We start from the raw sequence: 25273 nt of genomic DNA, 5'->3' as shown, positions 1-25273 counted from the left end.
TTTCAGGCTGGATTTGAACTCAGCCCTCTATCCACTGAGTAATCTATCTGCCATCCAAGGAAAAGTTGGTAGATTAGTTTTGTGTGAATGTAGAGTGACTAAAGGTGAGTAGTAAAACAAGACAATGGAAAAGTAGCTTGGAAACAGTTAATTGAAGGTTACAGAGGAATTTATATATTTCCTTGGGACAAAAGAAGACCACAGAAGAATTTTGTGTAGGAGAGTGACACTGCTAGGCTTGTCTTTTCAAAAATTATTTTGGCCTCTGTGTGGAGGAAAGATTCGAGAAAGGAGAGAATAGAATCAGGGTGACCAGTTAGAAGATTATTGTCATAGTCCAGGTAAGAGGTGATGAAGGTCTGAATTTGTTTAATGGTCCTGTGAGGGGAGAGGAGACATCGATATTGATTGATTGATTGATTGTTGTCCTTCATAATTGAAGAAGACCGTGAAATCAAGGGAATGATGACATGCACATTATGTTGATCAAAGTAAGGAGAATATTGTGCAAAGTCATCCTTCTCATTGCCTCTTCCAGAACTGTCTAAATCCAGTGCCCTGATATTATAGGAAACAGAATTCCTAGTATTAGTCTGGATATAGTGGGAGATCTTGGCCCCTTAGATGTAGGTCTTTGCCTTGTCATCGAGGCACCATGGTATTACCTCAACAGTAACACCAGGCAGAGCATCATTATGATATTTTTTTGATGAAAAGCTAATCTGTCTCACAATCATCAAATATATGGCAATATTAAGTGACAAGTTTTCAACATAGAGCAAAACTAATCTGTCATTCAATGGTCTACATTACTCAGCAATGCAAACATACTCCTCCTAAGACTCAAAGATTTTAGTTTCCTAGAAGCTATTTACTGAGATAGATTCAACAATATTTAGCAACTGATTACAAAAGAGTTTGAAAGTTCAAACTCCTAGAGTTTTCTAATCTGTTTTATTTCCATAGAAAAATTAGAACAATTTTATGATTATGATTTATGAAAAAATAGAAAAAAAGACTTGATGATAATCATTGGCATAGTCTCTGGCACACAGTAAGCACTTAGTTCATTTTCATTCATTCATTCATCAATAATGATGCCCATATTTGTAAGATAACAGTATATTAATTTTATTTTCTCATTTTGCAACTAAAAGCACAGATGCATATACCATTAATTGTGATTTTTCAATGAAATGCCACTGAAATGTTAGAATAGGAACTTCAAAATGTATAATTTAATGTTATAAATCAGTTAGAAGTAGCTTATTTCTGGCTAACCAATGAGATAGAACTGTTTAGGTGCTTTTTTCATTTGTGTAATTTTAGAATTAAAGCCAAAAAAGATTTCTTGGCACAGAAATCAAAGCTGTTATTAGGCATATATTTATATGTTACTAGGGGGAGGGGAAGAGAGCTCATTTCTAAGTAGGGAGGTTTATTGTCCTATCAACCAAGGTAAATGTAATAAAACACATTCATTTACTAGATGGTAAGCATCCTGAGAACAGGAGCTGTCATTTTTCTCTTTATCTCTCCAGTGTCTTTTACTCAGCAAGCACCTAATAAATTTTTGTTTAATTTAATAAAATTGAGCAATGATATAAAAGTGGAAAAAACTTAGCCTTACATTTCCCCTGACAACATAGTTGGAGTCATTCATTATGTCTCTGGCCAATCCAAAGTCACATATCTTCACCATTTTCCCATGAGTCACAAGTACATTCCTTGCTGCTAGGTCTCTGTGAACACACTAGAAGGAATAAATGTTATTTTCTATGAGAACAAGCCTTCTTCTCTTTCAGGTTCAAGACTAATACTGAATATGATAACTTTGTACAACTCATTAATTTTCCAATTCTGCATATAATTATTAAACCAGGTCATAAAGTATAACAGATGGGGAAATATATGTGGTCCATTTCTCCATTTTTATTTGTGGTGAACATAGTTCTTCCACAGAGAACTTATTGAGTCAGGCAAAGAAAGAAGTCCCAATATTTTCAGATTGGTCACATGACCAATGGAGAGCATGAGATATAATTGTTGGAACTTTAGAAGATATATTAATCTATCTACCTTTCATTCTCAGGAGATACTGAAGAAGTGGTAATAATGTAGGCAGCAAAAACTAGAGAGGACAAAGAAGCAGAAATATAAAGTTGCCAGGAAAGATTGAAATATATCTTGAAAGGAAAATGAACTTGAGTTTGGACTTGAATTCTTAAGGGAAATGAGTAGGGATATCATAGAAAGCATAATCAAAGTGATTTGGCAAAAAAGAAATTAGAAAACTAGATTCAGGCAAAAGTTAAGATAGAATAGACAATATGAGAGCAGAGGGATAAAGGTGTATAAGAAGGTAATGACAGCACTTGACATTGATGTAAGGTGTTAAAACCTGCAAAACACTTAGTCATTTGAATCTCATAACAACCCCATGACATAGGCAGTTCATATATAACTATATTCATTTCACAGGTGAGGCCACTGAGGCTCAGACTGGTTATTTATTCAGACTGGTGATTTATCTATGGTCTCATGACTTAAGAGTTTGGGACATAATCTTGTTTGAACCAGATCTTCCTGATGCTAAGTTCAAGACTCAGTCCACTAGGATAGCAGCATCATAGACCTATCCCTGGAAAGGACCTTGGAAGTTAGTTCAGTTTATATGGAGGGAAACAGGCTGAGTGTGGTAGATGGAGTCAGAGGCAGGATTTGAACCCAAGTTCTCATGATGCCTACATCGCTACAAAAGTCTTAACTCTAAACAATTAGGTAGGACTGTAATCAGAGGAATAAGTTATGTTATCCAATAGGCTTATTTAGGATTTTACCAAGTAAAGTTGTGAACGAAGGATAAACTGACTATCAATTCAGAATGATTTCCATGTTTTCTGTCTAGGCAATCTCTAGAGACATACTCCTGATAGCATTGTAGGTGTGCTGATGGGCAGGAAGATGAAGAATGAGGTGACAGAACTGATTGAGATAAGGAGGGAGTTTGGACAGCAGGGTGCAGACTTCAGATCACTGAATTAGAATCCTGGCTTTGCCATTCATTTATTGTCTGTGTGACCTGAAGTAAAAATTTAAGTTCCATAGGTCTCAATTTTTTTTTCTAAGGTCCTTTCTCACTCTAAATTTGTGATTTTGGAAGCAGGGAAAAAAAGTCTATTTCCATGATGTGAAAGGAGAATTAAGTAGAAGTTAAAGGATATCTTCATTTTCAACTTAGATAATTTATATATTAGAAAGGCTGTCCAAGTAATATAAGTAGAGGACAAAATGAGAAGGGGAGAAGAGAGGGAAGGACAAAGAAGGGAATGGATAAAAGGGAGAATAGAAAGGAAGGAGAAAGTTGGGGCAGAGCCGAAGGGAAGGTAAAGGGGTAGAATAAAAGAGAAGAGAAAGGAAGATAATGAAAGGCTCTGAGAATGATTTAAGTCAGATTGTAAACATAATAAATATATTGATGAATTGCTTGCCTTTTGAAAGAAGGGATAAGGAAAGGAAAGGAAGAAGAGAATTTGAAACAAAAAATTTTTTAGAAGAATGTTAAAATTATTTTCATATGTAATTGGGGGTAAATAAAATATTAAATCATAAAAAAGTTGATGGCTGAGGACATTAACAAAGGGAGTTACAGATAAAGATTGAAAAGATGCAAAATTGGGACAGCCAAGTGGTGCAGTGGATAGAACACCAACCCTGGAATCAGGAGAACTTGAGTTCAAATGTGACCTGAGTTACTTAGTTTTGTGACCCTGGGCAGGTTACTTAATTCCAATTGCTGAAATCAAGAGAAGATGCAAAATTGGGGACAGAGAGTTCAAGGCTTGAGGATGCAGGTAGCCTCAAAGATCTTACCCTGCTAGGTCCTAATAAATACTTAATGAATGACCCTCTAGCACACCTGAGGGTGGTTTTGGATATGTCACTGAACTTTATGTTTTGAGTACCATGATCCAACTCTAGGAGGTACTGACCTTCTGAAGGAATCTCATTTTTACTGCTAAGACAAAGCATAGAATAAGGCAGGGTTGTTTGGTGTTTTTGTTGTTGTTGTTTTTGGCAGGGGTGAATTGGAAAAGAAATCAAATTGGAGGTTCCAAAGTTAAAACTCGAGAAAGAAGCATTAATGTTATCATCTTTTCTTTTGCAAATTTCTTTCCAAGAAGGAACATACCGACTTTAATTCAAGAAATTCCATTCCTTTGGCAACTTGATAAGAGAAACAGAGAAGATCCTCAAATGTAAGTACATTGAAGTCTTCTTCTTCAACCAGTCTTTTTTGGTTTTCATATTCAATTTCTTCTGTAAAATACAAACAGACTTCACTTTTACAGAAAACCAAGAAAGTTACCTGTCAGAGGACGTTTGGCAGCTTACCAAAGGCACAACTGGATAGTTTTCAGCTTGGGCTGGGAGGCAATGTCAAGTGGATCTGTTGTCTTTCCTTACTGCCTAATTTTGCCTTTTTCTTTTTCCTTTTGGCAATTCAGTATGGTTTTGCTTTATATTAATAGTCTTATTGCATTAAAGGATAACTAAAGGAATTTGGCAAATTTATATTAATTAGACAAACCACCTTAACTGAGAATTCTATGATTTGCCAAGTATTTATCTAACAATTATACTATGAGGGAGATAAAGAAAGATTTTTCCATCTGATATACAGGGAAATCAAGGTTCTAAGAAATCAACTGACATTTCCAGAATAAAACATCTGTGATGAAGTACTTTGGCAGCATTTGCACCCAACCTTTCTAATCTGATGTCCCACATTGATCTGCCTTCTGGAAATCATCCAAATTAAATTTAACTCATTTACAAAGCAAAGTTTCTTCTCTGAAACTCCCCCACTTCCTCTGTTCTTAGATTTGAAATCATATATAGAAGTAAAACATACTTACAGATATGTAAAAATTTGTCATCATTTTCACTAAAAATATTTAAGAAACAACCCACATTTGGTTTGTTACTAAGTTAAACACACAGACATGACTGCTCACTAGGTATCTTCATCCATAAGAGACAAAATAAAGGCAAACAGAAAAAGATGCTTTCTGACATGAGCAAAAAGTGACATGTGATATGTATGGTCATAACTCTAACATATGTGAGAATGACTCTACAGATTCTTTCTTTGGTTCTTTTTTTTTAAGGTTTTTGCAAGGCAAATGGGGTTAAGTGGCTTGCCCAAGGCCACACAGCTAGGTTATTATTAAGTGTTTGAGACTGGATTTGAACCTAGGTACTACTGACTCCAGGGCCGGTGCTTTATCCACTGTGCCACCTAGCCACCCCTTTGGTTCTTTTAGAAGTTTCTTGGGGCGGCTAGGTGGCGTAGTGAATAGAGCACTGGCCTTGGGATCAGCAGTACCTGGGTTCAAATCCGACCTCAGACACTTAATGATTACCTAACCATGTGGCCTTGGGCAAGCCACTTAACCCCATTACCTTGAAAAATCTTAAAAAAAAAAAAGAAGTTTCTTGGCTGACCTGTTACTTGGTCAAGTGTCTTAGATATTTTTTTAAAATGGAAATCATGTTGTTTCTGATCAGTCATTTTAATCAACTCTTGTAATTGCTGGACAAAAATTATCCTACAAAATTTACAGGTTTGACACAATCTTTATACATACATACATACATACACACACACACACACACACACACACACATATATATATATATATATATATATATATATATATATATATGAATTTTTCCACTTTAGCTATAAAATAGGGGCTGTTATAAAGCTTGTGTGAAGCCAGCCATTATAACAGAAGAGAACAATAAATAGAATATTTCACATTCATACCCAGTTTTTAAAACTGCTTTACATTGTCTCATTTGATCTCCACAACAATACTGTGGTATCATCCCTATTTTACACATAAAAAAACTGAAGCTCAGAAAAATTAAGAAATTTTTCCAAAACTACACTACTGGCAGAGCCAGTCTTAGAATCCAATTTTTTTTCTGGTTTCATTTTCATTTTCATTTGATATTTTCATGCTGCCTCTCCAGACACACAATAGCATTTCCACATGTACCATGATTGTTGGCCAATTTGTAGTTATTGTATCTATTTCCTTTTTCAATTTTTATTTACTAGAAGAAATGTATTCAATAATGGAATCAGCATTGGATTGGATTTAGTCATCTGGTAATGTTTTACCTTCAGAATAAAACGAATTCCTGTTAAATCCAGAGGTCAAATTTAGATCTTGGCTTATGTGAACTCCTCCTAAACCAGGCATTCTATTAAATAAAAAAAACACACACACTGTTATTTATATTCTCTTTTTGAATCACATGACTTTGAACTAACTATATGTTACAATTTATCAAAGAATGTGACCCAAAGTATACCTGACCCCAAATTTGAAATGCAAAGCAAGCTACCCGATTATCCTCTTTATATGATTAAAAAACATTTAAGTGTCTCTTGAATTGGACATTCCTTTCCCAACCAGAAGAAAATCTCCCCATAGCTAGAACCAGTTTTGAGCTCTTGAAAGGTCTGCTATAAAGATCCAAAGAAGTGGAAAAGAACATCAGGTTGATTTTTTTCTCTTTTCATATTTGGCCATAAGAATTTATAATACTTTTCAAAGAATATATAATATACAATAATCATAATTATCCTATGTATAGAGATGTCACACTTTTCCACTAGGAATTAACTTAATGCCCAATGCTCAAAAATATAATTTTGATCATTGTAATGCCTTTGTAAAAAACTATAATTCCTATTTAATGCATATATTGCATTTTATGTGTTTTGTTGTTATTGTTCAGTTCTGTCAACTCTTTGAGATTCCTGTTTGGGTTTTTTTAGCAAGGATACTGGAGTAGTTTGCCATTTCTTTCTTCAGTTCATTTTACAGATGAGGAACTGAGGCAAACAGGGTGAACTGACTTGCCTAAGGTCACACAATTGGTAACTCAAGAAGATGAATCTGCCTAATTTCAGGTCTGGCACTCTAACCATTTCACCATCTAGCTTCCTCACTGCATATAATAAAGGCTTAATAAGAGGTCTTAAAACTGAAAGGGACTGGAGAAATGAATTGGGGGAGCAGGACATCATCATCATAAAATAAAAATAAAAAGCTATTCATTATTATGGTGCTATGAGAATGTTGAAGAGGATGGTTTCAGAAAGACCTGGGAAGACTTGTATTTACTGATGAAAAGTGAAGTGAGCAGAACCAGAAGAACAATCTACACAGTATCAGAAGAATTGTAAAGATAATCAACTGAAAGATCTAGTTAACTTTAATCAACACAATAAACCACCACAATTCCAAATGACTCAGAAGAACTGATGGATTCAGATGGAGCAGTTTTTTTCTCTTTCTTTTTCTTGTCTTTTTTTGGCAACATGGTTAATGAGGATTTTTTTTTCATGAATATATGTCATGAAATGATAGGTTTTGATTTTTTTGCCTTCTCGTTGCTTGAGGGGGTGGGGAAAGAGAGGGAGAGAATTTAGAATTGGAAAAAAGAATTTAAAAGTCTTTATATTGGGGTGGCTAGGTGGCACAGTGAATAGAGCACCAGCCTTGGAGTCAGGAGTACCTGGGTTTAAATCCGACCTCAGACACTTAATAATTACCTAGCTGTGTGGCCTTGGGCAAGCCACTTAACCCCATTCATTGCCTTGAAAAATCTAAAAAAAAGTCTTTATATTAAAAAACAAACTTCTATTGGTGTGCATATGATCATGTCTACAGAATTTAATAAAAGACTGATAAAGGTTCAGAGTGAGAGGGGACTTCGGAAAGGTGATTTTGGGGAGGGGGAGCCAGAACTGTCATTTGGCAGTAAATAGATTCTTTTAAAAAAGTCCAGTCTATGTGTGGAATATCAATTATTATAACAAACTCAAAACTCTGAAAGAATATGTTAAGGCACTTTGGAATTCAAATCAGCACTTTCTGACCTCAATCTAAGTAATAATAGAAAACATGACTTAATGCACTGTTGAAAGGGGTAAAATGCTTCTAGGGACATAATTTAGGTACTAGAAGAATCTTTCACAAATATATTAAACAGAAGAAAAGTATCATTATCCCATTTTTTATAATGAGATAAAGTAGGCAAAGAAAATGACTTTTCATAAGTTGTTCAAGAAGCTTGTCACTGAGCATAATCTTTGGACTTTTTAATCCACAGAAAAAGTACAAAATTGGAAATATGGCTCATTGACATTTACTTTCCTTTCTAATGTATTAATGATTTTCTATTGTGTTATTTTTTGAAACTATCACTCATCTTTTACCTGGAACTTGAATGAAAAGTGGGATAAAAGCTGAAATTGTGCTGTTTGAAGACTTCAGTCCATGTCCTGTGAAATTTTTCTCTTTTGCTTCTTAGGTAATTTAGAAGATCTCCATAGCAACAGTATTCAAATATCAAATAAATTGGTCCTGAAATAACAACGACAACAACAATAGCTAATGTTTATATAATGATTTAAGGCTTGTAAAATACTTAACATATGTTATCTCAATTGAAATGGTTACAGTTTAATCATGAATACATAAAGATACAAGATATGCTACTAGAGATTATATATGTGACAACATAAAACAATAAGTTGGAATAATAAATTTTTTTTTTTGGTCTGGACCACTGATTTGATCATTATAGGGACTTCCTGTTGTGGAAATTCCCTTTAGCTATGCAGATCAACAACTTCTTTATAACTTAAAGTCTTAGATAGTTTCCTGGGGGGTGCTGAGATTTTAAGTGGTATGCCCAAGATTAAAGAGTCAGTAGGATTAAGACTTGAACTCAGGCCTTGCTGGCTCCAAGGTCTTCCTTGTATTTACCTATTACAGAATACTCAGGAGTGGTCCCATGCTCAAATTATTAAAAGTTATAAGTATGCAAAATATGATAATTTGTTCCAGTCCATTGGAAACATGTAATAAGAATAAAAATAATATGACCATTTCAGGAGATCCATTATTCACACTGACTGGGATCTATCACACTGCCTCTGAATTAAGATGAGAAAGGACCTACTTACTTCTCTTCTGTCACAGAAAAGTACATCTTGCCTAGCTCTTTTTTAGACTTTAACTGGCCCAGTTCCCTCCGAGGAGAATAGCCTTTTCTCTTTCCATTATAGTCATTGTTATCTTAGCAGACTTTCTGAAAAACTAGTAAACTTGATTCACATTTTTGTACCACTAGATGTGCTAGACACATTATAGGAACTTATAAAATATTGTTTACTGGTTGGTTGAGAGAAGATAATTTTTTTTAATTTGGGGGTTCCCATTTTCTCTGAGTTTTCTGTCCCAGAGAAAGGAAAAATAGATGTCATCCATATGCTTTGAATATACAAGACTGAGATTGACCAAGATAGGAGCACCTATGTCTAGGACATTTTCAAGCAGGAATGAACCAGACTATGTTCAGATAATGGTGGAGAACTAAAATAGAATTGATTCTCTGTGGGTCTCATATTGACTTAGAAATGCACAAATTAACATGTTTTATTGTATTTTTATTTGCACTGTTAAATATTTCCTAATTATGTTTTCATCTGGTTCAGGCCTCACTTAGTTTGCTGATTGCAGGGCCAATGTGTTTGACACCTCAGTCCTAGAGAATCTTTACTGAAGGAAGTTTCAGGTTCTGCTCTGGCTATACCTCCTACTAAGAGAATGATGGAGAAGGGAGCAACCATTTAGTAGGTGCTTACTAAGTTCCAGACACTGTGCTAAGTGCTTTACAAATATAATTTCATTTGGTCTCATTTCATAAGATTGTCAACCAAAGCTTTAATCAACTGCTTCAGTTATTATGTCAATCTGAAGTCTAATCCTACTTCTATGAGTTAAGAAAGATGGAGGTTGAGAAGTGTTAGACACATTTCATTATTTTAAATGGTTTAGGATTATAAAATGATGCCCATATAAAATGAATATATATTTAGTTATCTATTTCTACAAACCCATACAAGCACTTAAAAATGTTTATAAATTGACTATTCAGGAGGCTCTTTGACCCTTTCTTACTGCTAAGTACTAAAAAGTATTTGAAGGTCCCACCATCTATTTACCCTTCTCATAAGATTCTTCTGGTCAATAGGGTGAGAGTGGATGGTCATTACCTGACAGGGTGCATGCACCCAGTAAGTTCACGATATTCTCGTGGCTTCCAATGTGAGTCATCATTTTAAGCTCTGACATGAGAGCATCTTTTTCTGAGCTGTCAGACTTATCTGTTAATGAAAGAATATGTAGAAATCTTTAACCTAAGGATTAAAAATTCTAAAAAATTAGACTTTGTCTCCTGACTCAAGAAGAGCTTGATATAAATTATTTATCTAAGGACAAAGTTAAGAGGGAAATGGGGGGGAGTATGAATTTCTTGAAGCCTGGTCATAAACAGTAGAAGTTCATTTAGGAAAAAAAAGCTGAGATTCCCAGATGACCTTCTTGTCTTTTAGATCTGTGGTTTGGGAATTGGAATCAATGGCCTCTAATACTCCATATTAGTCTCTATCTTCTAAAAATGTCTCAAGTGAAGCTAGCAAGTGGAATGAATTTTATAGCAATTTATGGATTTGATTAAACATTCCTAAGGATCATGCATATGTGATGGTGTCACTTTTTAAAAAACATTTTTATATCCATAGATTTCGTTTTATCCTAGCAACTTTGTGAAATGCAGAGCAATGGCTATGGAAAATGAGTCCCCTAATTTACAAAAAGGTTCATAGAGACTTAACAGCCCTAAATCACACAATTAAACTGGCTCTTCCCTTTGTCTCCAAGTAGGGCTGCAATTATATTTTGTGAGAAATGTGTAATCCTGACTTTAGGCCAGCTAAGTACCAGTTAAAAAAAGTTTGCTGAATTCCAACCTCCTTTTGGAGAAGAGTGTAAAAAACTTTGTCCTCCCAAGAAAGAGGGATCTCTCTATCTATTCTCCTCTTTGAGAATTCTCCAGCCTAGGCTCTTGGGTGCTATTGGAGAATGTCTGGCCAGCATTTCTGCTTTAAACCTTATTGTGGTTTTTATTAAGATGAATCAATCATAATGAAATCTTTGTAACCCCATTTGAGTTTTTCTTAGCAAAGATACTGGAATGGTTTGCCATTTCCTTCTCCAGCTCATTTGACAGATGAGAAATTTAAGGCAAACAAGAGTTGTGACTTGTCCTAAGGTCACACAGTTAATAGGTGTCTGAGGCTGGATTGTGACACCTAGGACCCATCATTTCTCTTTAACATGATCCAAGCACATTAAATAATTTAAGGACTTAATCAAAAAGGAAATTTCTTTGGTGAGGCCACTTGGCTTTACTGTACCTTTCAGCATTTTGACAGCAACTTGGATTGAGACTCCAGTTTCACTGATTCCATAAGCTGTAGCATTCATCACTTTTCCAAAGGCCCCTGAGCCTAGGACCTGTCCTGCAGGACAAACATGGGTATATATCTGTTTTAGTTTTAGTTCAGGAGGGTGATTCCATTGTGCTATTTATTTATTGCTTACATGTCTTACCAAATTCTAAGTTTTCTCTTGGAAATTCCCATTTAAGGTCATATTCAAATTCTCTGAAATCAACATAGAAGTATTCATTATCTGATGAGCCGGTCACTTGTACCATTTGCAGTTGACTTTCATACCTATATTGCTTCATAAAAGGAAAATGCAGTCCATTGAGAATGATGCTGAATGTTGTATAAACAGGGAACAAATGCTTTTTGGTTTTTATCTTTTTGGTTTTTACCTTTCTGTACTTGTGAAAAATGAGTGTGAGTAAAACAGCAATGAAGGGAAGACAGAATCCAATGGTGATATAGAAGGAAACCTTGTCCTGGATGCTAGAACCAGATCCTGAAACAAAATAAGATTACTAAACAATGATTTTTTTTAGTTCATTTTAATCAGTGACTTGAATGAAAGCACAATTATTAAATTTTCATGCTATCTTTCAAGAGGAAATCTAATGGGAACAAATGCATTATTTTGCATTTGGGTCAAAAACAAGCAAACAAATAGGATGATTGAGAACTATAGTTCAAAAGATTTCTCTTCTCAAATACTGGAGGGTTGTCCTTTGAAAGGATTAGATATGCTTGGTTTAGCAGGTAGAATTAGGAGTAAGTTATAGGAAGGTACATTTCAGCTCAATATAAGAAACAACTTTCCAATAATTGAGGGTGCTGAATATGGAATCAGATCTTTTATGAGATAGTGCGTTCCTCATCATTGGAGGAATTCAAGCACAGGTGGGATAAAGTCAGGGATAAAATACTAAAGAGAATTTATACTTTAAGGATTAGTGATTTTCCATCTGTAAGAGTCTATATTGCAGGAATCTATGAATCAATACTTCTATTTATTATTATTATAGCAGCTCTCATTAAAATGTCATCTACTATTTTAATAACTATGATTGTCAATCCCTCACCTTCATAAATAAATATTTCAAAGCAACAAAACTTAACAAATATTAATGGCAGATAGGTAATGTTATAAATGGAGTGTTGGTTTTAGAATTAAAAAAAAAATCAGAGTTCAAATCAGTCCTCAGTCCTTGACCCTGGGCAAATCACTTAACTTCTTTTTGTCTCAGTTTCTTCAACTGTAAAATGGGGATAATAACAACACCTAACAAGACTATTGTGAGGATCAAATAAGATAATATTTATAAAGCACTTAGAACAACAGTGCCTGAGTAAGTATTATCTAAAAATGCTTATTCCTTTCCTTACTGATTGCATATGACTGTGAGGCATTCTCTTGCAAACAGTCACAAGCACTCTACATAGATTATATTCAGAATAACAAATCAAGCACTGTTCTTATTTGAGGTGCTATCCTGTGGGAGAGAAATTCAACTTAATTTTAATTTCAGAGGGTAAAACTGGGATTGGTGAGTGAAAGATTTAGTGTGTCAGATTTCAATGCAATATAAGGAAATACTTTCTCATGATCAAAGCTGACTACAATGAAAAAGGGACTCACCCAAAGGATGAAAATGTTCAAATAGACTGGGTGACTCCTCTCAGGAACTCTATAGAGAACATTCCAGCATAAGGGAGGGGGTTGGGTTAAATGATTTTCAAAATCCCTTCTAACCATACAATTCTGTGATCTGAAGGAAAGTTTTCTCATTGTTTTCTCATTGATGCCATATCTCACATTTGGAAATAGAACTATGATTATATGGTTGTGTACATGTATATATACATATATGCATATGTATACATATTTTATATATATATTCTTTATATAAAATCATATATTTAAGAATGCAGACTATCAACTCAAGGAAGTTTTAGTAAGATGTTTTTACTATGGATATCTGAAATATACAAAGGGAATTGCAGAAGTTATGCTTCGCGCAATCAACTATCCTAAATGTTATTGCAAGTTGAAAAGCTCCAAGTTTGCTGAGGTTAAGTAGAGGAGAGGGGACATTTAAAACACATCAGGAAGCAGCAGGCAAGCAAGAAATGCTAATGGGAATGAAAACTACAGGAGGGCTGCCAAAATAATGAGTTTGGATCTGGAAAATGTCATCTTTCAATTTGTTATTTTATAGGAATTATGTCATTTCCTAGGTATTGGTTTGATCCCTGAAGACAGAAATGGCATACTTATATCATGTTTTCAGGTAACCGAAAGATGAAAGGGGTGGCTAGTATATTAGATGGCAGAATGACACACTAGATTTAAATTAAATTAAGACATAGGGACTAAACTTGGGATTTTATTGATTCATAGAAAATTCTCACCAAAATAGACCAAGTTCCTCACAGCAGTCAAGGACCATTCTAAAAAACTTGTGATGGAAAATGCCATCCATATCTAGAGGAAAAAACTATGGAGACTGAATGAAAACCAAAGCATACTATTTTTACTTTTTAAAATTTGTTGTTATGTTTTTTTCTCATTTTTCCCCCTTGTTATTTTTTCACAACATGACTAATATATAATTATGTTAAACAAGGAAGTGGGAGAAAAGGAAGGGAAGAAGAAAAACACAGAACTCAAAAGCTTGCAAAAAGAGAATTCTCAGGTGAGGAGATTCCCTCTGCTTATATAGTATTTTAGACCAAAGCACTTGATGTCACTGGGAATTCATGTTTGACTCACAAAACCTCCTCATACATTGAACCCATTTCCCTTTGTAAGGCCCCTTTAACTCTGAACCAATATGGGGAGACAAGCTGAGCTCTAAGGAGTTCCTGTAGCTTCTGCATTATAATGGGAATGACACAGTACCTGGGGAGTTGAAAAGCTTTGAGTCACAGGAGGAGCCCAGTGAATTGTTGGCACAACATTCAACTAGGAGTCCTTTGAACTGCTCACTTAGATTTAGGGTGCTGTTCGATGTCCACTGTCCAAACACTTTCCTGTTAGCTTCCTTATTCCAAATCCCTTCTGTGATTTCTGTGCAACTGAAAAGAAATGTCCCCAGAGGAAATTAGACCACAGGCATGGGTGTCAGGTGCAATATATATCATTAAATTTCAGTTCAGAATCTCTGTAGAGAGGGGACTACTTGGAATTCAGATATATATATAAAATAAGCCATGACATCTGTATTGTTATTCAGTGCAATAACCAATCATCATCCTAGAAGATAGATGATGAAACAGACTTCTCTTAGTAAAAAAGATGGGTGACTACAGGTGTGAAATATTACCTATTCCATCAGATACTGTATTAGTCAGTTTTGCTTAGTTACTTTTGTTCTTTAAAAGGGTAAGTTCTGTTGATGATTGGGGGGAAGGATGCCATAGGGAAAATTCTGTGGTGCAAACAAAAGACATCAATAAAACTTTGGGAAATAAATACTAAAAGGTCATAGCTTCTGCAATATAGATTATGCTTCTACAATATAAATTGATTCTTCCTTAAGTGTATCAATTCTTTAAAAGCTTTATATTTTAAATAGAGAGTAACTTAAGGAAGATTTTAAGTAGTAGCTCTGATTCTGTCTGTGTGAGCTTTAATTTTTTTTTCATAGAAACTTCCACTGAAGTTGAGACCCATAAAAATTAAATGACTCTCCCATGATCACACAGTAAAAAGTGGTAGAAGTCATGAGTCTAAGGGACCTTACCCTTGGTGTAGTTTTTTCAGTTATACTACATGGTCTACTTTTTTAAAATTAATTTTTGTTATATTTTATTACATTTTAAATACCAAACTGTCTCCCTCCTTCCCCATCCTGCATTAGAGAAGGTCACCATTTGAAATGTGTGTTTATGTACATGTGTGTATATATATATATATATATATATATATAGAGAGAGAGAGAGAGAGAGAGAGAGAGAGAGATAGTATATAGATATACATACATGTATATATATATATATATGCAAAATCATACTATGCATCCTTCTATTTATCAGTTCTTTCTTTGGAAGTGGACAGCAACTTCCTTTATAGCTATGTAGCTGACTTGAGTATTTATAATACTTAGAATAATTCAGCCATTCAGAATTATTCTTCAAACAATCTTGCTACTACTGTATATAATATCTCTTGGTTCTGCTCATTTCACTCTTTGTTATTTCATGTAAGTCTTCCCACTCTAAATAAATAAACTCATCCTTTCTTATAGTGGAGCAGTATTCCATCACAATCATATGCCATAACTTATTCAGCCATTGCCCAAGCTATGGACATCCCTATGCTGACTGCTTTCAAAGATAACAATATAATATGAGTCCTTTGAGAGTTAGGCCTGTTTGACTTGTCTTTAGATTCCTAATATAAACTGTCCGTTTTATTTTTATACATATATATATATATATATATATATGTATGGAAAGTGCTTAATAAATGCTTTTGATCATGGGATTATTGTTTACGTGTGTAATGTGGATTGCAGTTGCAAACAGCTCTGCCATCATAAAAGAAGAAAATATCTTTATTTACTTGAGAGACTTGTCTAGACACTTCTTCCAGGTCCAAGATAATGAAGGGTAGCCATAGGAGGAACAAGAAGCCTGATTTGTTAAAGAGTCCATTTTTACTTCAGGTTTCTCTGTAAAAGACAATGAACATTAAAAAAAAAAAGTTTCCAGAAAATATTGTATATCTAGGTTGGGACTAAAAGACTGGCTTAAGGATATAGGTGGTCCTTGGGAAGCACAACTGCCTTCCCTGGAAAAGATGACCTTGAATCTTCTCCTATCACTTATGGAAAAGCTGGGACCTCCTCTGGCTCCCTCTCCCATCCCTGAGTCATACCAAACCTTCTCCTTTACATTGCCTTGCTCTGCAGGGAAATGGTGTTCAAATCTCTGTTTCATTTTCTCTGAGCCTTAGCTCAGTTTCAGGGGGCTATACGAGCTTTAAAAGGTACATGCCAGAATGTTCTTTTCTTTTCAAAAGCCAAAGAAATGGAAATAAATAGCAACATGAAGACTGAAGTGGCAAAATAGTTTCACCTTTAATCAACAGCAATATTCTAATATTAGGCCTACTGTAATGAGTTGTCATATTCAGAAAACACATGAAATGAAGTTTTTCAAGTATTTATATGACAAGATAGGGGAGAAACTTAAGACAATCCATTAACATATTTTAAAGTAAAATTGTGAAATAGTTTTCAGTATTATCTTTTTACCATTATTTTTGCTTTTCTAATTACAGTTCTCGAATGAAACTGTTAAATAATTTCATGTGTTTAAATTTTATGCATTTTCAACTTACTTTTGACATAGAGTGTAAATGTTTTTGTGAATTGAGCATCACCATTTTCTGCATGGAAGGTATATTCTCCTGGTTGGTATTTATGGTCACAAAACTTTGATGTGCTACTGAAAAAAATAATTGCAGACAGAGTTAGCTAAATAATTATATGAAATGCTGAAGGAGAGATTATTGCTGATCATAATTTATAGGCTGTCTAATTCAGGTCAATCTTGAGCTACAGAATCAATTTTAGAATGAAATGAGACATTCAATGCCATTCTAGAAATTAACAAAAGAAATTTTACTTAGTCATAGCCTATAAAAGCTGTATATTTGAAAAAAATCAAGTAGCTTAAGGAAGAATGTGAATAGGAGCTCTGATTTCCTAAAAGCAGAGGGTAAAATAAAAATTGAGGGAATCTACCTATCTCCTTCTGAAAGAAATCCCAAAATAAAAACTCACAAGAATATTATAGTCAAATTCTAGAACTCCCAAGCCAAGGAGAAAAATATTACAAGAAGCCAGAAAGAAATAATTCAAATATTATGAAGATACAGTCAGGGATACACAGAATTTAGCAACATCTACATTTAAGGATGTGTAGGGCTTGGAATATGATATTCTGGAAGGCAAAAGAGCTTGAATTACAACTGAGAATCAATTTCCCAGCAAACCTGAACATACTCTTTCAGGGTAAAAGGTGGATATTCAGTGAAATCAGGTATTTTCAAACTTTCCTGTTGAAATGACCAAAACTGAACAGAAAGTTTGCTCTTCCAGTATAGGACTTAGGTGGAGCACAGAAGGTTGGGTGGAAAGGGCAAATTATGAGGGACTTAATGATTTGAACTGTTTGTATTTCTTAATGGGAATATGATACTGATAACTCACATGAACCTTCTTATTTATTGGGGCAGTTAAAGGAGCTTATATAGACAAGGCACAGGAGGGAATTGAATATGATGGTATATTATATTATAAAGATGGAGTTAATGGGCAAGAAAGGAATGAACTGGAAGGAAAGGTAGAATGGGCTGAGATATTTCATATAAAATAGGCAAGAAAGATCTTTTGAATTGGAGTGGAAGGGGGGAGGGTGAGGGGGGAATGAGTGAGCCTTCATTCTCATGAGAAGTAGCTCAGAGAGGGTATAGAAATCTATCTTACCCTAGGAAAAAAAGGATAAGAGAAAAGGGAGATGAGGGAGGGTATAAGTGATAGAAGAGAGGGATGATAGAGGGTGGTCAGATTCAACATAATTTTTTGAGGAGGAACAGAATGAAAAGAAGAGAGAATAGAATAAATGGGGGTGGGGAGGAATAGGATGAAAGGAAATATAGCTAGCAATAGCAACTGTGGGAAAGAAATACTGAAGCAACTTCTCTGACATACTTATGATAAAGAAGATGATACAAGCCAAAGACAGAGTTGATGGTATCTGAATACAGACTGAAGCACACTGTTTTTCTCTCAACTTTATTTTTCTTGAGGTTGCTCTATCTTTGTGGGGAGAAGGGGGATTATGTTTACTTTTACAACAAGACTATTATAATAATATAAAAAATAAATTAATAAAAAAAGAGTCCAAGGTTTAATTTTCTAAACCAATTAAATCTCCAATACTGTTTCAATATGCTTTAAGGAAAAACTTGTCAATCTTAATTTCAATGGGAAGGGTCTTCAATGGGAAACTTCACTGCTTGCCATTTTCCCTCATAGTTACAAGGGTAGTGACAGACACTTTCTGAGGTAAAATACCTCCTTCCAGCTCTCACAGGAACTCAGAATTTTTAGAATGGAATGAAGAACCTTGATGGACTTGCTTATTCCATAAGTGCAACAATCAGGGACAATTTTGGGCTATCTGCAATGGAGAAGGTTGTAATATCATAAGAGTATAAGGATGGGGGTTAAGCCATTCAAGTAAACCCAGTTCATTTTTTTTAAAGTATACAGTATATGTTTAAACCAGGCAAGATCACATCACAATAAATCATTCAAAAATACATTTCAGGCTAAGCAAGAAAAAACTCTTGATCACTAGGATGCTATTGCATAAGAAGCTAAGGAAACTGGTTAATACCCTATGTAGCCTGTTCAGAGAGGCTGAAATCTAGTTCAGAATTTGAGAAATTTAAACAAGTGGAGAGGAGAGAAAGAGTTCCAGATAAACCTCTGAGAAAAAAAAATGGTTGGGAAGAGGGGAGAAGAACCCCAATCTTGATCTTTGTCTCCCACTTCCCTCATTTTAGTAAAGGAGGACCTTGTGAACTTCAAAGGTCTAGAGGACTTCCCCTTGGCATTAGAGCAGCACCTTCCCTTTCTCCAGTCAATTGATGGCTGCACTGGCAACTGGTAATGACAAAATGAAAATTCATAACTCCATCAAAAGCTTATCAGTAAAGGAGAAGTTCATGAGTAGATACCCCATCAAGGGAAGAAAAAGATTTCTAACATCCAGACGCTGTGAGTTACTCCTTTGACACATATGTTCTCTAAACCTAAGCCCACCATTCTCAGGATCCCATATATACCTGTAACACAAAGTATCATAGATTTTGGTGGGTGGAGTTCTTACTATACCTTTGTTCTTACTATATCCTTAATAAATGTCCCTTTCTAAAATTGTCTAGCTGAATAATAACTATGGGAAGCCATAATAATAATAATAATAAAGAAAAATCCCACCACCCCTCATTGGTGCTCCTAGAATCTAGAGGCAGCCAGATTTACTCTGGTAAACCTGACTCATCAGTGTAAGTATAAACTGGGATAAATATCCCCAGAATCTACATCTGCCACAAATGCTGGTAGTACTTGGATGAATAACTCCACACCATTGCTATAAGGGTAAAAAATGCTTATTAAGAAAAAAAAAATGAGGCAGCTAAATGGTACAGTGGATAGAGTGCTAGTCCTAGAATCAGGAAGATTCCTCTTCTTGAGTCTAAATCTGGCATCAGACATTATGTGACCCTGGGCAAATGACAACTCTGTTTGCCTCAGTTTCCTCCTAAGGAAAATAAGTTAGAGAAGGAAATGGCAAACCAGTCCAGTATACTACCAAGAGAACCTCAAGGGATATCAAGAAGAGTTGGATAAAACTGAAAATGACTGAACAACAATAAAGAAAATAAAACAAGTTGTAAAAAAGAATAAATCTAAAATATTTTCTAATCTCAAAGAAATTGGCAATACAAAAAATATTTCTATTACTATAATATTTATGAGAAGAGGCATGATGTTTATCCTTCTTTCTCCAAAAAGGAGAGATGACATCCAAGAGATGACATGACATTCATGTGAATTGGATTTGAGTAAGAGGGTACTGTGCTACATCATCAAGTGATGTAGAACTTTTTCCTCCAGAGCCATCTAGATCAAATGGCCAGACATAGATCAAGACAACTAGAGATGACCCTGAATGTAAGGCAATGTAAGTAACTTTCCCAAGATCACACTGCTAATAAGTGTCTGAGGTTGAATTTGAACTCAAATCCTCCTAACTTCAGGGCCAGTGCTCTATCCATTGCATCATCTACATGGTCTAATGGACACAGACTACAACTCTGAGACTAACTAACTACAAGTTCACATCTAATATCTCAGTGTCTCCTTCAACTCTTTTTTTTTTTTGAGGCAATTGGAATTAAGTAACTTGCTCAGGATTACATAGTTAGGGTTTGAGGCTTAAATCAAATACATGTGCTTGTCATGGCATCACCTCCCTGATGTCATGATCTTCTTAGAAAATGAAGAATGAACATTACTATTATTATTATTATTATTATTATTATTATTATTATTATTATAAGACTTCAGGGTCGGTGCTCTATCTACCATGCCACCCAAGTGCCTCTTTAGTCAACTCTTTTAAAACTGTAAGTTGAAGAATAGTTGCTGTTAAAGGGAATTTTCTCACTGTAGTATTCTATATCAGTAAAATCACAAAGTTGAGGGGGGAAAAAATCTACATCTGTATCTGTATGGTTATCTACATATGTGTATGGCATTAGTAGCCTTCCCAATTTGATATGAAGCAGCAACAAATTTATCACCCATCCACTAGACTGTCTTCTACTATGCAGATTAAGGATAGAATTATTTAAACATAGATGTGGTCATTATGCCAAATTTAAAGCTAACTGGAAATCATTAAGGTGATTAATTTGTAACCTTATACAAATGTCTTGTAGACTAAATATTAATCAGTTGGGTAGGAAAGCTGATAAATAGAATTATCAAGTTAAGCTTGTCTTGTTTGGGGAAAGACCACTCTGAAGTTTTACACAGACCCTTAGAAGGTCATGCTGCCACATACCTGTTAGCCCAGGTTGGGACAAGACCTTCTATCCAAAGATCTTTCCGTTGGGAAACTAGAACTCCAAGAAACATGTAGCTTGAGAAAATTATGGGACACAATTAAATAGTTCACTTTCACAAAAAGGAACAAATAAGAAATGGATAGATAATAATATAAATGGATTTTAATTATGTAATAAAGATGGATTACATTTGTAGAATTTGTTAAGATTTACAAAGAGATTTCTTCACAACAAGCAGATAACATAGTTAATAAAGGTATTATTATTTCCATTTTGCAGCTGAGGAAATCTCTATAAAAGAAAGAAGTTAAGAAACTTACTCAAGGCCACACTACTTGTTATTTGTGGAGTTAAGACTAAAATACAATTAGATGAAAGTTCAGAGGTAATGATAAAAAGACAAATTAATATTTTTTCTCTGAAAAATTACAAGTAGGAAAATAAGGACTTTTGACTTTTTTGGTATTAGAGTTTCATTGGATGAATGACAACTAAAGAAGTATATTAGAAAAATAGCTTTCCTTTAAAGTAGACTAAAGAAAGCCAAGATCAGAAGTAATGACTAGGGGTGGCTAGGTGGCGCAGTGGATAAAGCACCAGCCCTGGAGTCAGGAGTGCCTGAGTTCAAATCTGGCCTCAGACACTCAATAATTACCTAGCTGTGTGGCCTTGGGGAAGCCACTTAACCCCATTTGCCTTGCAAAAACTAAAAAAAAAAAAAAAAAAAGAAAGTAATGACTAAAGTTAAGTTTCGTTAGAAATGTGCTCAATTAGACCAGATATACGCAGTAAATAAGAAAATAATGATTAAACAGTATATCCAATCCTACCTAAAAATGTCCTCCTTTTACATAAAAAATTCTTTTGGAACAGTTGGATTGAATTTTCTGTTACATTAGTTAACATTTTTACATATTTGTTTTTCTTAAGGCAGAGTATCCCTGCCTCAAGCATAGACATGTTTTGGAGCCTTTTTTAACCTCCAAGCATCTCTTCAGCTCTACATATGTCCTCAAAAGTGAAAGCTGGTTGTTTGGTAAAGTCATTGGTCAATTCTCCTCTAAGATCTGTGAAGAAGAATTAGAGGATTTACAGACACTAATATAGAACTTTGTTTGATCCCCTTAGATCAGAAGCAGGGAACCTCAGATTCTCAAGCCATATTGGTCTGGCATTGGGAAGACAACCATTATCAGGACTCAAAATTCAATAAATCTAATAGCTTTTAAGGGATAAATTAATCAAATGTTTGACCAAATATAGCTTGAAAATGATGTTATAAACATCCAAATGGTCCCTGGCAGGAAAAAAAGTTTCCCCACTCCTTCCTTAGATGTTCTAGAAAGGGATCTATGATAATGTTTCCACATTCAGCTTTATTTGAATAATATCTTTCTTGTATTTTTTTTTGTTAGATTGCCTTAAAATTATCCATGTAGGAAGTTTCTAAGCTCCTTGGTAGCAAAGCCGTAGAGTTCCTCTGGTATACTGGAAAGAAGACAAGATTCAGAGTCAAGAGATCAGAGTCAGATTCAAATCCTGAATCTGCCACTTACTAACTGAGGGACCCTGGTCAAGTCATTTAAATGTTTGAATATCAATTTCCTCATGTGTAAAACAGAAATAATATACTCCATATAACTCAGCAGAAGATTGTGACAAAAGGGATTTATAAAATTTATGAAATATATATAGAGACATATAAATCTAATCAAATAAGTATTTTAAGTTCCTTTTAGGCACAAGGCATCATGAGTTAGCTAAAGTCTGCATTTCCTCTGTGATACAGCATAGTGCTCTATACATAGTAGGTAGTTCTTTAAATATTAGTTGAATTGAAATGAATGAAAACAAAAAAAAGGATATTAAGGAGAAATCAAATTAAATCAAATTCCTTGTTTGGAGCCTCCTTTCAGGCATTTGATCTACATTTCTTGGGCCCCTAGGAATGGGCCAAATTTACCATGATTCTCATTCATGCTGCTATTTCTTGCTCCACCCCTTTCTTTGCAAAAGAGCTCTGACTGGGTAGTGCTTACACCATATAAAAACCACCACTCCAGCTTTAATGGTATGTACGATGACACCAGACATGTAATTCTGCATCAAGGAGACTTCCCCCCCCCTCTTTTCCCTGATATGAAAAAAAAGGCTAATAAACCTTTGTACACAGTGAAATCAAACAAGTTCCCTCTCATCACCCAAACTATCCCTCTAGCTTTTATCATGACTGCCTAACACAAGATGATTCTTGGCTTCTTGAACCTTTCCTGGGATTTTCAAGGGGACTAACCAATTAGTTTAGTGGTATTTTCAAAGCCTCAATTTTCCCCTGGGGTCTTTCCTAAAACTGGCCATCTGGCAGTAGGCATGAGATCAGGAAATTTGAGTTGAAGGTGAAAGAATATCTTTGTGACTAAGAAAATGTATTCTTGTTCCAGCTATGAAAGGGTTTTCTCCTTTCTATGATCAAAACACAGGTCATTTTCACTTTCCCTTTGGTGACTCAAAGAATTGCTGGGAGAGTTTAGGAGGGTTTTTTTTGGTAGCTCACAAGGTAATTTTAGCATAAACAATGAATGACTTATTCAAAGAGCAAGGAATTATCAAAGTCCCATCAAAATTAAGAGAATAATAGAGAGAGCATTGGGGAAGCTGAGAGCTTCTGAAATAGGAGAACTAAGAGCTGACAAGTTTGTAGGCAGTTTTACATAGAACCAAGAGACATATGATCAGGAAGCCAGGGAATGATTTTATCTCTATCAGTCTCCTAATTCAGAGAGGTCTATTGAATGTAGTTGGCTCAGGTCTGACTTGAGCTGTTCAAGTTTTTCTTCTAGGTTAAACAGAACTTGTAGGGTGAGGGTGATACATTCCCCTGACTTTATGCTATATTTTGCTCAATAGATGGAAACATTCTTTACTTCATTTCCGAGAAGGGAGATTTGCAGAGCTACAACTGAAAATTGGTTAGCCAAACATGTCATGCACCATGAAAAGGTACCACTATTTAGTTCTTAATGGTCAAAAAGTGGGCTTTTATGTCTATTTGTTCTTTTCTCCCACATCAGAAAAGGTCTGGGTTATCTCAAACCTCTGGGTTTCATCATTTATCAATTCATGTTTATGTCTAGCAATCATTAGGTGCTGAGAAGTTATTTTAGGAATTTTTTTACCAACTGTGACATAAATAAGTGGAGTGAGAAAATTACAATGGAGGGCATAAATGATCCCTCTTTTAAATATTGCTGAATGGGAATTTTCCCTCTTAAGTTTCTTTTCTGTTGCAGTCTATGACAGTGCAAAACTATGATCCTCAAGATAAATCTTATCCATAGTTAAGATCATATAAGATTCCTTAACAAATGCAACAAGAAAAAAACTTAAATCCATGGTTCTCAGATTATCAGTGTTGTGATATACAAAACAAGAAAACAAGTTCAACAAAGATGTTTGTCACTATCATGGAGGATGTTCAGCTCAAATGGAAGACAGATTCTTTACCATTGGTAAGATCCTCCAGAGGATCCTCTGTGCAATGAGCATCAAGCTCCTGAGCAATATAAAGTATTTTTAGTGAGAACCTCAACCACTCAAGAGTTTGGCCTGGCAATCCATATAGAAAAAAAGCAAGGAGATGAAGAATGTTCATTGACTAGATTATAATATGAAGATGAGTGGGAACACTACTGAGGCAATCGGGACACATAATTATAATGAGACTTTTGATGCTATAAGTTTGATAAAGTATATTATATGTATCATTTCACTTAATCTTCCCAACAATCCATCAAGGTAGGTACTATCATTATCTTATTTTTAAAATGAGGAAAATGAAGTAAAGAAAAGTTAAGGCACTAGCCCAGAGTCCACAACTAATAAGTGCCTGCAGCAGAATCTGAACTTGGGTCTTCCCAACTTCAAGCTTATCTTTCTACTATGCCGCCTAGTGCTCTATGTATGTTTCTGGGCAGAAAGTTCAGTTGGATAATGATCTGTGTCCAGAAGTGAATAAAAGAAAGAGAATTTATAGACCAAGTTGGGAAACCATACTATCTCCAGCAGTTCCCTGAAATGAAAAGTCAACTTTTTTATACCCATATTTTCCTGTTGATGGTATACTACAATCAATAAGAATCAGAAAAGAAAGAATACAAAATAAATAAATAAAAGAATTAAAATTTCCCAAAGGAGAAAAATAGGGCAACATATGGTGGCCATAGATAAAGCACATTCATTAC

General features: G+C 34.8%; 1 protein-coding gene across 2 annotated transcripts in view; it reads right to left on the bottom strand.

Annotated features, from left to right (window-relative positions):
- Nucleotides 1-25273, bottom strand: part of FLT3 (fms related receptor tyrosine kinase 3) — a 78191-nt gene that overhangs the window by 8785 nt on the left and 44133 nt on the right. The window contains exons 10-20 of one of the 2 annotated variants that reach the window (XM_074216147.1): nt 16725-16831; nt 15945-16053; nt 14280-14455; nt 11776-11882; nt 11547-11679; nt 11351-11455; nt 10148-10258; nt 8303-8450; nt 6194-6276; nt 4193-4320; nt 1631-1753 (exon numbers count right to left, since the gene is read on the bottom strand). In XM_074216147.1, the coding sequence (XP_074072248.1) occupies nt 1631-1753; nt 4193-4320; nt 6194-6276; nt 8303-8450; nt 10148-10258; nt 11351-11455; nt 11547-11679; nt 11776-11882; nt 14280-14455; nt 15945-16053; nt 16725-16831 (1330 nt within the window). The remainder of the gene's footprint in view (nt 1-1630; nt 1754-4192; nt 4321-6193; nt 6277-8302; nt 8451-10147; nt 10259-11350; nt 11456-11546; nt 11680-11775; nt 11883-14279; nt 14456-15944; nt 16054-16724; nt 16832-25273) is intronic. The other variant, XM_074216148.1, reaches the window with a different exon arrangement.

This window comes from Macrotis lagotis, chromosome 1, assembly GCF_037893015.1.
Source record: "Macrotis lagotis isolate mMagLag1 chromosome 1, bilby.v1.9.chrom.fasta, whole genome shotgun sequence".
NCBI classification, from domain to species: Eukaryota; Metazoa; Chordata; class Mammalia; order Peramelemorphia; family Peramelidae; genus Macrotis; species Macrotis lagotis.
The sequence above is the reverse complement of the archived record's forward strand: the minus strand, read 5'-3'. Positions and strand labels throughout refer to the sequence as shown.